Source organism: Mytilus edulis, chromosome 5, assembly GCF_963676685.1.
Source record: "Mytilus edulis chromosome 5, xbMytEdul2.2, whole genome shotgun sequence".
Taxonomy (NCBI): Eukaryota; Metazoa; Mollusca; class Bivalvia; order Mytilida; family Mytilidae; genus Mytilus; species Mytilus edulis.
In genome coordinates this window covers 32534828-32551330 of record NC_092348.1, presented here as the reverse complement: position 1 = coordinate 32551330, position 16503 = coordinate 32534828, and the positions used below count along the sequence as shown (strand labels likewise).

At 33.8% G+C, this 16503-nt stretch overlaps 1 protein-coding gene across 2 annotated transcripts in view; it reads left to right on the top strand.

Moving 5' to 3' along the window:
- The first annotated feature begins 4011 nt into the window (after positions 1 to 4011).
- LOC139523473 (E3 ubiquitin-protein ligase RNF166-like) overlaps positions 4012 to 16503 on the top strand; it is a 32947-nt gene continuing 20455 nt past the window's right edge. The window contains exons 1-2 of one of the 2 annotated variants that reach the window (XR_011664623.1): positions 4012 to 4216; positions 7063 to 7216. Coding sequence is in view for 1 of the 2 variants with exons in the window: in XM_071317535.1 (XP_071173636.1) it covers positions 4083 to 4216; positions 7063 to 7216 (288 nt within the window). In the remaining variant the exon portion in view is untranslated. The remainder of the gene's footprint in view (positions 4217 to 7062; positions 7217 to 16503) is intronic. The other variant, XM_071317535.1, reaches the window with a different exon arrangement.

The window sequence follows — 16503 nt, the reverse complement described above, 5'->3', positions numbered from 1 at the left end:
TTTTTGGTCCACATAATTTATGTTATTTTCTCTGTGGTTCACTAAATTCAAGTAATTGTTTCTGGTTCACTGAATTTAGGTATTCATTGTTTCTGATCCACCAAAATCAGACATTCATTGTTTCTTGTCTACCATTATCGATTAATCATTGTTTTTGGTTCACCTGAATCAGCTAATTATTGTTTCTGGTCCACCATAATACCTGATGTTTGGTTCAGATCCACTGAAACCATGTCATCATTGTTTTTAGTTCTCAAAAATCATAGATGCATTGTTTCTGGTCCATCAAAAGCAAGTCACCATTGTTTCTTGTCCATCAAAAGCATGTCACCATTGTTTCTTGTCCATCAAAAGCATGTCACCATTGTTTCTTGTCCATCAAAAGCATGTCACCATTGTTTCTGGTCCATCAAAGTCTGGTAATCAATGATTCTTGTCAAAACAAATCAGGGATTCATTATCTAAGAGCCACCCAAATCAAGTAAGCATTGCTTCTGGTCCATCAAAATCTGGTAATCAAGCTTCTGGTGAATCTGGTCCATCAAAATCTGGTAATCATAGCTTCTGGTCCATCAAAATCTGGTAATAATAGCTTCTGGTCCATCAAAAATCATAGCTTCTGGACCATCATAAAAAATCTGGTAATCATAGCTTCTGGTCCATCAAAATCTGGTAATCATAGCTTCTGGTCCATCAAAATCTGGTAATCAGTTTCTGGTCCATCAAAATCTGGTAATGATAGCTTATGGTCCATCAAAATCTGGTAATCAAGCTTCTGGTCCATCAAAATCTGGTAATGATAGCTTCTGGTCCATCAAAATCTGGTAATAATAGCTTCTGGTCCATCAAAAATCATAGCTTCTGGACCATCATAAAAAATCTGGTAATCATAGCTTCTGGTCCATCAAAATCTGGTAATCATAGCTTCTGGTCATCAAAATCTGGTAATCATAGCTTCTGGTCCATCAAAATCTGGTAATCATAGCTTCTGGTCCATCAAAATCTGATAATCATAGCTTCTGGTCCATCAAAATCTGGTAATCATTGTTTCTGATCCATCAAAATCTGGTAATCATAGCTTCTGGTCCATCAAAATGGTAATCATAGTTTCTGGTCCATTTAAATCTTGTAATCATAGCTTCTGGTCCATCAAAATCTGGTAATCATAGCTTCTGGTCCATCGAAATCTGGTAATCATAGTTTCTGGTCCATCAAAATCTGGTAATCATAGTTTCTGGTCCATCAAAATGGTAATCATAGCTTCTGGTCCATCAAAATCTGGTAATCATAGCTTCTGGTCCATCAAAATCAGGTTATCATAGTTTCTGGTCCATCAAAATCTGGTAATCATAGCTTCTGGTCCATCACAATCTGGTAATCATAGTTTCTGGTCCATTTAAATCTTGTAATCATAGCTTCTGGTTCATCAAAATCAGGCAATCATTGTTTTTGGTCCATCAGAATCGGGTAATCATAGCTTCTGGTCCATCAAAATCAGGTAATGATTGTTTCTTATCCAAGAAATAAGGTGATCATGATTTACTGGATCAGGTAATCATTATTTCTGGTCCATCAAATCTGGAAATAATTGTTTCTGGTCCACTGAAATCATATATTCATTTTTTCGAATCAAATTCAAATTGGGTATTCATAGTTCCTGGTTAACCAAAATTAGATAATCATTATTTCTTGTACATCAAAATTAGGTGATCAAGGTAAATGGTTTACAGAAGTCAGGTATTCATAGTTTTTGGTCCACTCAAATTAAGTAATCAGTGTTTCCGGTCTGCCAAATTAAGATGATCATTGTTTCTGGTCCTTTGAAATCAGGTAATCAATGTTTCCAGTCCACTAAAATCAGGTCACCATTGTTTCTGCTCCACCAAAGTCTGGTAATCACTGTTTCTGGTCCACTGAAATCGGGTAATCATCTTTTGTGGTCCACTGAAATCGGGTAATCATCTTTTCTGGTCCACTGAAATCAGGTAAACATTGTTTCTGGTCCACTGAAATCAGGTAAACATTGTTTCTGGTCCACTGAAATCAGGTAATCATCTTTTCTGGTCCACTGAAATCAGGTAAACATTGTTTCTGGTCCACTGAAATCAGGTAATCATTTTTTCTGGTCTACTAAAATCAGGTTAACATTGTTTCTGGTCCACTGAAATCAGGTTAACATTGTTTCTGGTCCACTGAAATCAGGAAAAAATTGTTTCTGGTGCACTGAAATCAGGTAATAATTTTTCCTGGTCCACTGAAATTTAGATTCAAAATCAGGTAATCTTGTTTTTGGTCCATCAAAATCAGGTAATCATTATTTCTTGTAGACAAAGATTGGTTACTCATTATATCTGGTCCACCAACTTCAGATAATCAATGTTTCTGGTTCACTGAAATCAGGTAATCATTGTTTTTGATCCACCGAAATTAGGTAATAAATTATTTCAGGTCCACTGAAATCAGTAAATCATTGCTTCTGTTCCACCGAATCATGTAATCAATGTTTTTGATTCACCGAAATTAGGTAATCATTATTTATAGTCCACCGAAATCTGGTGATCAATGTTTCTGGTCCACTCAAATCAGGTAATTATTGCTTCTGGTCCACAAAAATCTAGTGATAAATGTTTCAGGACGATCGAAATTAATTAATCTGGTCCTCCAAAATGAGATGATAATTGTTTCTTGTTCATTGAAATCAAATGATCAATGTTTCTGGTTAAATGAAATCAAGTAATCATTATTTCCAGTCAACCGAAATCAGGTATTCAATTGTGTTGGTCCACCGAAATTAAGTAAGTAATGTTTTTGATCCACTGAAATCAGGTCATCATTGTTTCTGGTGCACCGAAATTAGGTAATAAATTATTTCAGGTCCACTGAAATCAATAAATCATTGTTTCTGTTCCACCGAATCATGTAATCAATGTTTTTGATTCACCGAAATTAGGTAATCATTATTTATAGTCCACCGAAATCTGGTGATCAATGTTTCTGGTCCACTCAAATCAGGTAATTATTGCTTCTGGTCCACAAAAATCTAGTGATCAATGTTTCAGGACGATCAAAATTAATTAATCTGGTCCTCCAAAATGAGATGATAATTGTTTCTTGTTCATTGAAATCAAATGATCAATGTTTCTGGTTAAATGAAATCAAGTAATCATTATTTCCAGTCAACCGAAATCAGGTACTAGTATTCAATTGTGTTGGTCCACCGAAATTAAGTAATCTTTCTGATCCACCAAAAAAGGGTAATCTTCGTTTCCAGTCCACTGAAATCAGGTAATCTTTGTTTCGGGTCCACAAAAGTCAGGTAATCATTTTTTTCTGGTCCACCAGAATTAAGTAATTGTTTCTGATCCACAGGAATCAGGTAATCAATGTTTCTGGTGCACTGAAATCAGATGATCATTGTTTCTGGTCAACCGAAATCAGGTAATCAATTTTTCTGGTTCACCGAAATTAAGTAATTGTTGTTTCTGATCCACCTGAATCAGGTAATCATTGTTTCTTATCCACCAAAACAGGTAATCATTGTTTCCAGTCCACTGAAATCAGGCAAGGACGTATATTAGATTATACGTCCTTGAATCAGGTAATCTTTGTTTTTGGTCCACCGAAATTAAGTAATTTTAAAATGTGTCTGATCCATCAGAATCAGGTAAACATTGGTCCCGGTCCCCTGAAATCAGGTCATTAATGTTTTTGGTCAAGTGAAATCTGATAATCAAAGTTTTTGGTCCACTAAAACTCCTTAAAACTTTGAGTTTTAATATTTTTTTATTCTACATCGACCTTTTCATTGTTTCCCTACTTGGTTAAATCATGTGGACAAATATAAATGATAAAGACCTGTCAACGACAAATATTACATCTAAAATGAATTTGTATATTTATTAGTCTTGTGGTTGGTTGTTGCTAATTATATTGAAAAGTGGTTTTGTGTTATATTTGATGTAATCCCGAGTAGTTAGATTCTGGCTAGAGCATCAAGCAAGCAGCTACTTACCAAACAAGGGAAATAACTACAATTTGTTATTACAAATTTTTGCTGAAGAAGGAATGATGATTTTAAGCTGATGGCAACTGCAACTAGATCTAGAAAAAGAAAAAGGATGCAATCCCCTGATGACGATTTATCGATGTACAAATGTCCAATTTGTCTTGAAATATTTGCAGATCCTGTCCAAATATCATGTGGAAATAACCACACGTAGGCATCAACATAATTTGTTGTTCATGTTCATAAAATTATTTGTTGTTGACATAAATTTGTTTTTTATTCTGTTATACCTATAAGCAACATCCATGTAAATAAATACAATTGGATCCTTACATCCTTGAACTGACAAGGTCATAATGCTGACAATTTCCAAACACTCTCTATTCTTACAATTTACATACATGTATGTAATTCAGTACGTTGCAACCTTTCCTACAGGAATAAATTGTATGCACAAATAAGGAAATGACCATAACATAAGACTGAAGTGAGATATTCATTCTTTTGCTTAGGTATTGAGGTAGATCTTATAGAGAAATGATATTGAGTGAAGTCATCTTCAACTAAATACCAGTTTGATTGAAATAAAGCATAATCACCTGATGAATTTGAGACGCATATCTGAATAAAATACAGTCCTGAGTTTATCCTTTGGTTAGTCTACAAGCATCTGACATGACTCTTTTTATGCCCCTGCTGTAGCAGAGTGGGCTTTAAGTTTTACCCTTGTCAATCGTATACATACGTCCGAAAGTTGGTCCATCAAAATCTGGTAATAATAGCTTCTGGTCCATCAAAAATCATATCTTCTGGTCCATCATAAAAAATCTGGTAATCATAGCTTCTGGTCCATCAAAATCTGGTTATCATAGCTTCTGGTCCATCAAAATCTGGTAATCATAGCTTCTGGTCCATCAAAATCTGGTAATCATACATTTAGTTTCTGGTCCATCAAAATGGTAATCATAGCTTCTGGTCCATCAAAATCTGGTAATCATAGCTTCTGGTCCATCACAATCTGGTAATCATAGTTTCTGGTCCATTTAAATCTTGTAATCATAGCTTCTGGTCCATCAAAATCAGGCAATCATTGTTTCTGGTCCATCAGAATCTTGTAATCATAGCTTCTGGTCCATCAAAATCAGGCAATCATTGTTTCTGGTCCATCAGAATCGGGTAATCATAGCTTCTGGTCCATCAAAATCAGGTAATAATTGTTTCTTATCCAAGGAATAAGGTGATCTTGATTTACTGGATCAGGTAATCATTATTTCTGGTCCTTCAAATCTGGAAATAATTGTTTCTGGTCCACTGAAATCATATATTCATTTTTTCGAATCAAATTTAAATTGGGTATTCATAGTTCCTGGTTAATCAAAATTAGGTAATCATTATTTCTTGTACATCAAAATTAGGTGATCAACGTATATGGTTTACAGAAGTCAGGTATTCATTGTTTTTGGTCCACTCAAATTAAATAATCAGTGTTTCTGGTCTGAGATATTCATTCTTTTGCTTAGGTATTGAGGTAGATCTTATAGAGAAATGATTTTGAGTGAAGTCATCTTCAACTAAATACTTTGATTGAAATAAAGCGTAATCACCTGATGAATTTGAGACGTTTACATGTATGTGAATAAAATACAGTCCTGAGTTTATCCTTTGGTTAGATGGTTAGTCTACAGGCATCTGACATGACTCTTTTTATGCCCCTGCTGTAGCAGAGCGGGCTTTAAGTTTTACCCTTGTCAATCTGTACATACGTCCGAAAGTTGGTTTCGGTTCTCTAACTTTAGTTTGGTTCAACCAAATGTTATAAAACTTATAATATAAAATGCTTGCAGATCAAGTTTGAATTTTGATGGCGTCACTTTAATCGTTCTAGAGTTATCCTCATTTACAAATAGAAAAATTGATGATTTTTTCTTTACCATTCTCTAACTTTAGTTTGCCTCAACCAAATGTTATTAAACTTATACACAATGCTTATTACCACAAAATATAGATCAAACTTTGGTGGTGTCACTGTAACTGTCAATCATGAACTTACAATCATATCATTCAATCATGTCAATAAAAGTGTTGTTCCTTTACCTTTGTCATGTGCATGTAAGAATTGTGTGCCAGATTAATATACCATATCTTTCATGTGTGTATACAAGTTACTTACATACAGTACTGGTGGAATTACTGCAAACACCATCAATGTTCTCAGCCGAGGCCATCCGTCATGTGTTTCGACCCCTAGCTAGTTCACTCTCAGGATGGGGGGTCCGCAGTGGTGATCAATCACTACGCATTGGTGGTGGGTTTCCAGCTACTACTGTCTCTCTTCATCCATATCCAGCAAGACGCTTTCTCTGCTGCTTGGCCCAGTTTCTTAATTGCTGCTCTTCTATTCTGGCCAGTCACTCCAACTGCAGAAAACCTTCTCCACACTGACTGTGCAGGGTTCCAAGCCTCTGCAGACAACCTCAACAGGAAAGTTCCATGTTTGCCATCCTCTATCTCTGCACTCTGCCAACAGTCCATCATATTTTGCCCTCTTTCTTTCATTGGCTTTGCCACATCTCTCCTCCCAGGGAACTGTCAACTCTATGATTACTACCTTTTTACTGCTGGTAGACCAAAGTACCATGTCTGGTCTTAGGTTAGTTGGTACAATATCAGGAAATTGCATCTTCTTTCCTAGATCAACTTCTAACTGCCAATCTTTCGCCTGATTTAGCATTCCTGATATGTTCTTTTTACTTTAATTTTCTGGCCTACTTCACCCTCCTTCACAAACTGGATCTTGATAGGTTTGTTTCTTATGTGTTTTGTTTCTTTCCTCTGTTTCTCTATCACTTCAGCAAGTTCCCGGAGTACTTGGTTGTGTCGCCATGTATATCTCCCCTGTGTAAGAGCGATATTGCATCCTGAAAGTACATGTTGTAGAGTTCCTCTGTTTCCACACAAGGGACAATCTGGTGTTTCTGAAAGTTTACACACTTTAGTCTTAACCTAATTTATACAGCTTTAAAATGTAAAATTTTCTTTTTGTTTTTATTTTGTAGATATTGTTTACAGTGTGTACAGTCTTACCAAGAAATACCCACTCCTCAATGTCCTCAATGTCGACAGAACTTTAATCCTTATCAACTCCAGTTAGACAGACACATGATTGATTCCATGCAGAAAATAGCTCCATGTAAATGGTGCCACAAACAGGTAGGTTAAAAAAAAAGTTGATTAATAAGGTCAATCATTTGTCAATAGTAAACACTTTCAAATCAATTTGAGTAAAAAAATGTAAAAACAAACACTGATATATTTTGTAGCAGAAAAAAAACCAATTCATTGTTTTCACTATAGGGTTTATGCATAGTGGTACCCCATGCATTAAATTTAGACCCCATTCTTCAAAAATTGAAATGCCCTGTTACATGTTCTCTTTATAAACCCTACATCCTTAAAATTCCATCCTTTCAAATACATGTCCCTATTCTTCAAACACTTTCTAGGGAAAACACTAAACACGATTGAAAATTAGAAAAAATTCTGGCTATTTAGTTACTGTTATCACCATTATTCGATAAAATAATAGCTAGTCCATGCAAAAAGATACAAAAAAGATCAATAATTAAATTATAAAAAGTGTGCATACTAATTAGTCATGTTAGTAGCAGACTATCTGAACCTTGGGTTTGCAGTTGTTCCTATTTATTTGTACATCCATTTTCTAAGAGAAGTCAGATGTCTATGGTTAGTGTGGTTTGTTGTATTATCAGAGTATTTTGGTAACTTTTGTTCTCCTTATAAGGTATTATCTTGTTCTCCTTATAAGGTATTATCATCATTTAGTTTATAAGTAAACGAAAACTTATATATCAAAAGATGCTTTCTTAGGTTTTTGGAAAATGACGCAGTCATTGTTCCATAACTGCCGACCTGAACTTCATTACATTTCTCTGCCTACCGCGCTTGGTTTCGTATTTCCTATTTTCCATACAAACTGGAATCTGCTTGTGTTATCATTATGCATCATTGTGTAGTATTAATTCAGCCAGGACCCAGTTTACACTGGTTTTTGCTTGTATTCCACTACACTCGAACAAAGTGTTGTAGTTTGACGGGAACCAGTTTTAAATTTGTAAACTACAAAACGTAATCGGTTATTGTTCATTCCGTTTTGGTGTTTCATACCGACTTATATGGTTTGAATAAGCTTAAGACCCTTCAAACATTAATGTGATAGGTATATTAAAGATTGTTTTACAAAAGGATTGAACTGTTTTACTTTCAAAGTCGTACTATAGGGATATCTGTCATATACGGATTTCCATTCTCACCGGTTAATTTCTTCTTTTACACGTGCTTTGGAAACTTCCTGTTTAATCGCAAGTTTTAAAATTGTTTTTGAGTGAATTAAACTTATTTTAACAATCATGAAGCGTTCCAGAATCATTTTAAAGCAGTTTCTTCTTCTCTTTGATGATGGAAAATAGGTTTTCTCAAGAAAATACCGCAAACGATCGCAGAGGAATTGAAACGTACAAGTCAAGTCGGCACCTGGTTAAATTGGCATCTAGTCAAATCGGCACCTATTCGACGTCAATTCGGCATCCAATAATATTTGTTATAATATTTTCTATTCAATTAATTAATTACTGTTACCAAGTACATAGTGAATATGTTGTTGTGTATTTTGGTAAACCACGAAACGAAAGTGAATATGTAGTGTATAAAGGTAAACAACGAAGCCCTTACCCAAGCTGTTGTTTTAACAATTAGACAATTTGTGTAATTGTAAAAACAAGTCAATTATTAAAATAAAATGGAAAACTATGAGTCCCTTTCAATAAATCAAACTTTCATGCCAAATAATTAGCAAATTTAAGGTGTTTGTCTTTCAGTAAAGTTTAAACAGCATTAAACCAACAATCCTGTAAAATGCTCAACTGGTTGAAATAATGCAGAAAAATACACAATATCTCATGTATTAGTCCAAATAATTATGACGTCTGGCAAGGCTATTTTATTATTTTTCTGGGACGCCTTCATACGACGTTCGTAGGAAGGCGTCCCAGAAAAAAAATTAACATAGCCTTGCGGTTATAGGAAGGTGTTCCAGAATAAAATTAAAAAGCCTTGCCAGACGTAATAATTATTTGGACTATTCATATATATATATCATTAAAAATACACCAAAAAAGTCATTATTTGAGAAAAATAAATATATACAAAATGTACATGAACACCCAAAAATGTGAAAGTTAGTATTTAACTCTTTTTGCTTAAATACTGAAAAAAATTCTGGCAACCCCTTTCTTATTTTTACCCTATTGCGTAAAATACTGTTAAAAATATATATTTAACCTGGGTGACGAATTGACTATATCAGGTGTCGATTTTAACCAGGTGCTGATTTGTCCAGGTGCCAATTTAACTAGGTGCCAGTTTGACTAGAATTCTTTGACAAATGTTTGAAACTATCTGAGTTTCATTAGACCTTTGATAGCAGTAACAAAAAGATTATTTACTTAATATTTTGTGGGAGAAGGGGGTTCAGACTGTGTGGTATCAGGTCTGTTTGTGCCCAATACATTTTCGCACCCTACACGTTCGCACATTCACACTCTACTCATTCGCGCCCAATTTTAATTCAAATTCAAGTTGAATAATTGGAAAATCATGGTTGTTGTTTTAAATTGCTTTGGTGTAAATACTGAATGTATTTATAGCTTGGTATGAGTAAAACATTGAAGATTTAAAAGGAAAAAACACAAAAGATAATTGTTTTTAACAGCTTGGTCCCATTGATCTGAAACAACGAAACAATAAAACATAGCAATCCACTAATATAACCAAAACATGATAAAATTTATTCAACACGCAGAAACAAACATAGTCAGAATCTCACTTCATTTTGAAACAAGTCAATGAAACAAGTTATAGCAATACACTAACCAAAACATGATTGAGAGTTATTCAACACAAAATAAAACGTTGACAAAATACCACTTTATTTAGAAAGGATTATTATTATTTTTAGCAATACCTTATCCAAAACATGATTAAGATTTATTCAACACAAAAAAAAATTGCTGTCTCACTTTATTTTGAGACAATGACAACAATTATACTTATAAGAAAACACTTGCTTACAGAGTTATTAAACACAAAACCAATTAAGATTGGGTGCGAACAATGTAGGGTGTGAAAGTGACAGGGGTGAAAATGAGTGGGCGCAAACGTGAATGGAAGCGAACGGACCCAGATTCAGACTATGTACCAGTGAGAAATATACAAGCCTTTCTACGGTATTTATTTGTACAATTCAGCTAGTCTTGACCTATTCATTTGTCTTAAAAAACCAGCCAGTTGTCACCTTCACTTCACACACACACACATATACGAATATCAATTATATGCTCACGATACATGTTGCATTGTTAAACTAATTACGGTATGTAAAAATCAAGACTTGCATAAAAACTATCCCAATATTAGAGACAGTGGCGTCATTTTTCTTCAGAGCTTTCAGCTCTTTGATTAACTGCATTGTTAGTGATGTCAGTGATTGAAAAGCAATGTTGGAGAGGAAAGTTGAAAGATAAATTGTTATATGTTTTTTGGGGGGTTGAAGAAAATAGCAATTTAACTGTGCAATGAAATAGTGTGCAAATATTTATTGCTCATCTTTGCTTGTATGCTTGTTATCCTTGACATGACTTGCTTTGTCTTTCCTACAGAGAATGAATTAGAAGATATTGATCAACTGCCTTTGATATAAGATGGTTAGATCAACCTTTTCCTGGTGTTAATTTTTGTCTCATCTGCAACAAAAGATGCAATAGCAACACACAGGGTTACAAATGTGAAGGTGGCAGTTTAAACTTTTTTTATAGACTGTATGCTTCATTCTATGTATACAGTTACATTATGTTACAAATTTCTGTCTGCCATATGTCCATTATCCTTGACCTCATTTTCATGGTGTAGAAACTGCTAAAAAAACAGTATAATTTTTTGTTATAAATGTGAATTTCTTCCATATTATGAGTAATCATGGTACATTTTGTAATAGTATAACAATACTTAGTATATATTGGATCCTTGCAAAGGTCTAGATATCCATCAGACAGGGTTTACCAAATGTCATGAGATCAGTGAGTCAGTGACCAAGGTTAAGATTTTGTGGTTGGGTCTGTGTCTATGAAACCTTAAATAGGTCAACTTTATTTGGTGTATGTCTATGAAATGATTGTATAATGTACTTGTCTGTTTTCCATCTGAATATTACCTAATTTTCATACTTTGTTTGGCAATGTTATGGTTTCATGGTAAAGTCTATTTCTGAATTATTTTGTGTTTTGAATGATTGTAATTTATGTTGTACATTTTTTTAGGCAGAGTTCATTTGACTTTGACCTCAAGTTATTGGTTCATTAGACAATTTTAAGTTCTGTGTCTTAGTCTGTTTCTCAGATCAAATAAGCATTAGATCAACAACAGTTGATGTATTGAATGATTGTAAGTTGTTCATTTTTCATCTGACCTTGACCTCAGTTTCATGGTTGATCATGTTGATTGTCATGGGAAGGTCGTTTCTTAGGCAGTATAAGCATTAGGTCAAGATGTGGTATGATTGCCAATGAGACAACTATCCACAAAAGACCAAAATGACACAGAAATTAACAACTATAGGTCACCATACGGCCTTCAACAATGAGCAAAGCCCATACCGCATAGTCAGCTATAAAAGGCCCTGATAAGACAATGTAAAACAATTCAAACGAGAAAACTAACGGCGTTATTTATGTAAAAAAATGAACGAAAAACAAATATGTAACACATAAACAAACGACAACCACTGAATTACAGGCTCCTGACTTGGGACAGGCACATACATAAATAATGTGGCGGGGTTAAACATGTTAGCGGGATCCCAACCCTCCCCTAACCTGGGACAGTGGTATAACAGTACAACATAAGAATGAACTATAAAAATCAGTTGAAAAAGGCTTAACTCTGACATCAGATGGACAAAACTACAAGTAGACGTGGCCGGGTACTTATACATCCCGACACAAAAAGACGCAATGAACAGATCTGAGAGTACTCGCAGTTATCTGACAGCTAGTTCAAAGCCACTAACAACTAATAAAAAATCATGCATCTAACACTAAACAACCAATCCGTACACATCCAACATCCAATGGATTTAGCGTAAAGATGTCATAAACAGCCAGAGAAAAACATGACCTTGTGCAATGCCAAGTTACAGGTATCGACAGATTGTAGATTCATGAATATATATATGTATATAACATATTAGTAATATTTAGTTAGCTTTTAATTTACTGATAACAAAATCAATATTTATACCAATAAAAACAATATTCAATTATCTTACTACAGTGTTGAATAGGTAACCTTTTAGAATAAGTTTATTTAATGGAGCGACAAGTTTACATGGATCATTTTTAGTGGAAGAAGACGTCAAGTCTTCTGAAGACTTAAGGGGCTGACCATTGGCATTGAGTCTCCGTATGCCGCATTCATTTCGTGTATTACAATTTCAAAACAACTTAGATTCCTGACACCGATTTTTACACATGATTAGGCATCTGAATCATTTAATTTGTAAATTATGATTGTAAAACAATCACTATCGTAAATATGACCCTTTTATTTATGTAAATTATTAGATTTCATCTCATCCACATGAACGTTATTTGATACTTGTAACAGGATGTTTTAACTGTAGATATTTGTATTACGCATGCGTGAATTTGGTATCGGGACAACTCGCCCTGTTTACAAGTTCGCCCTTGAAGTTACGAATTTGCAATCCTGCAGACAAGAAGATTTTGTTTTTATATAAATAAAAAGGATATATAAAGTGTTGTCTTTATTCATGGTTTTCCTTTGTCATGTGAATTAGATGCCCTTCGTAACATACATGTGAACCTCCCGTTTAGGAGAAAAAAACTCCCGTGTATGAAATTTTTCAGACGCCATATTTGATCATTTCTTACTACTGTACGGGTGTAATTGACACCTGTGTTAAATTTTACCTGAACATCAAAGAAGATGTATAATTATATGGCTTCACTTGACAGCTTGGGTGTCAAACATACTGGTAATCAACGATGTTTACCTCCGGCTAACTGCCGTTGTGTTATCAAAACGATGTGTATTGGGAATATTGAAATACTTTTTTGTTACTTCCCTTTGTTTTATCCTGTTTTCAGTTATTTTGCTTTTAAAAATGTAAATTGTAAAAAGACTATAAATGATTAATATTTTAATCAAATAATCATAAAAGGATGTTGATTAAATGAATTTAAAGAATTTTGGACAAATAAAAAAATTAAAATTTATAAATTATTTTAGCAATCTAGATTAAATTGAAGTTTATATCATAATTTTGTTTACAACAAAATGTTTATTTAATTAATTTACGATGTTGCAAATATACATGTGGAGCTTATTTCTTTCTTATTTGTCTATACATTTACAAATGATAAGGAGATGAAGACATGAACAAAAATATATACAGATAAGATATATAAATAAAATGATTCATTTGCTAGCAGTGAACAATCATTTGTCAAAAACAAAACAAAACAAAACAAGAAACAGATTCTTCTTATTATTTTATTTTATTCAAATAGAGAGGCAATAATGGAACTATAAACATTACAATTTGATGGAAATTTGAAGAAAAAACACAATTTCTACATCATTTGGTTACATTTATGACAAAATTTATGTCGATAAAAAAACATGATGTTTTGACCATTCAGTACTTAACCCTTTCCTCCATAATGACGCTTTTTGACGCCACCCCCTTTACTCCATAATGACGCCTTTTGACGCCTGTGTAGTACCTCAGTTGAAACACTTTGACTACAAAGTGTCTGCAGTAGACTCAATAAAATTTGTATCCAATATGAAAAGAAATATCATAGGAATATTCTACTTAAATTTATTTAATGAAATATTTGTTTTTTGCAATGCATTTTAATACTTTAAAGCCTATTTTCAGCATTTTATTGAAAAATTCTATTATGTGTTCTTTTTTTACAGTGGGTTGTGATGATCTTCCAGTTAGGTTACCTTCATTTGGAGTGTTGTTCCCAACCTGTTAAAGGTCTATCTTTGTGCATAATTCAAAATTGGAAATTTCAACAAGCATCTAATATTCTTAATCTGGAAAATAAACCCTGGTCTGCTAGCTTCATGTATATTTTTTCTACCGATTTAATATATAACTAGAATCATGCAAACAGACTTAAGGAAAAGGCATGTAAGTTCATCATACAAATATGACACTTTTTCTAGACAATCCAGATCTTGCAAAATACGTCGCTAAAAATTGTAACCTTTAAAATTGTTGTGCAGTAAAAACCCATATGGGAACTTTCAAAAGTTGGCAGGTATGTAACAAGTCTTACTATTTTTATGCTCCATTTATGGGCAATATGTTTTCTAGTCTGTCCGTCCGTCCTGCTTCTGGTTATAAAGTTTATGGTCGAGGTAGTTTTTGATGAAGTTGAAATCCAATCAACTTGAAACTTAGTACACATGTGTTCCTCTTGATATGATCTTCTTAATTACTGCCAAATTAAAGATTTTACCTAATTTTCATAGTCAACTGAACATAGAAAATGATTGTACGGATGGGAAATCCATGTACTTATGACCTTTTCTTGTTTGAAGAAAAAAAATACATTTTAACGATAATGGAACAAAGCAGCCTGGGTAAGTGGGGCTGCTTTTATGGTAATTCAAGTTACCTTTTATTCACCTTCTTCCACTTCAGAGCTATCAGCTCTTTGATTAAATTTCCGGGCACGGTTAACAACATTTTCGTAAAAATGAGGATGTGCTATCCCGTTTGAAATAAGTTTTCTACAGGTACAACCAAACTTCAAAACCAAATCTTTATATCTATGGAAAAATTTAGTAAAGGTTTTAACTAATTTATGGTAACGATATCCCTGGTTTAATAATTTACCAGTAATACATAGGTTGTGTTCGTTAAAATCAAAAACGTCACAACAGACACGGGCATAGCGAACAAGTTGTGAAATATAAACACCGTAAGATGATGCAAAGATGTTTGTCTAGCAATGTCAATCGGGCTGTGACATCATTTTTATGGTTCATTCAAACATTGGTAAGAAGTTTAGATTTTGTCCAGCCTGCGACTTTTGTCACAGAAAGCTCGACATAGGATAGATATCCAGCGGCGGTGTTAGCTAACTTCTTAAAGCTTTATTTTTTAGAAGTTGGAAGACCTGGATGCTTCATACTTTGTATATGGATGCGTCATGTTACGAAGTTTCCGTCAGTCACATGTCCAATGTCATTGACCTCATTTTCATGGTTCAGTGACTACTTGAAAAAAAAGTTAAGATTTTTTGTAATCAACAAATGGAAGTTTTTAACGACCTTGACTGGCTAAACAGCCCTTGCACGGTCGGTTTTTTGTAATGTTAAATTCTCTCTTATTATAAGTAATAGGATAACTATATTTGGTATGTGCGTACCTTGCAAGGTCCTCATGTTCCTCAGACAGTTTTCACTTGACCTTGACCTCATTTCGTGGATCAGTGAACAAGGTTCAGTTTTGGTGGTCAAGTCCATATCTTAGATACTATAAGCAATAGGTCTAATATATTTGGTGTATGAACATTTGATGAAAGGACTGTAAGTTGTACATGTCCAACTGGCAGGTGTCATTTTCATGGTTCAGTGGTTGTTGTTAAGTTTTTGTGTTTTGGTCTGTTTTTCTTATACTGTATGCAATAGGTCTACCTATATTTGGTGTATGGAATGATTGTAAAGTGTACACATCTAGCTGGCAGGTGTCATCTGACCATGACCTCATTTTCATGGTTCAGTGGTCAAAGTTAAGTTTTTGAGTTTTGGTCTTTTTTTCTAATACTATATGCAATAGGTCAACTATATTTGGTGTATGGAAATATTTTATGATCTATATGTCAGTTGTGCAAGTTTTATTTGACCTTGACCTCATTTTATGGTTCATTGCTCAGTGTTAATGTTTTTGTGCTTTGGACTGTTTTTCTTAAACTATAAGCAATAGGTCAACTATATTTGTTGTATGGAAGAATTGTTAGCTGTATATGCCTGCCTGGCATGGTTCATCTGACCTTGACCTCATTTTCATGGTTCATTTGTCAAGTTTTAGTTTTCTTGGTTAATGTTAAGTTTATGTGACAGTTGTAATAAAGGTTTATAATTAGGACTATCAACATAATATCAATGATAAGTAAAGAAGGCAAGACATTTCAGCGTGTACACTCTTGTGTTGGTTAATGTTGTTTCTCAGGTAATAAAGCATTATGTCAACTATATTTAGTGTATGGATTAATTGTCAGGCATTGTCTGTCTGACTTTTATGCTTTTTACATGTACATGGATCATTGATAGTGTTAATTTTAAATAAACTTCTTGTACAGTGATTTTTAGTAAAAAAAACA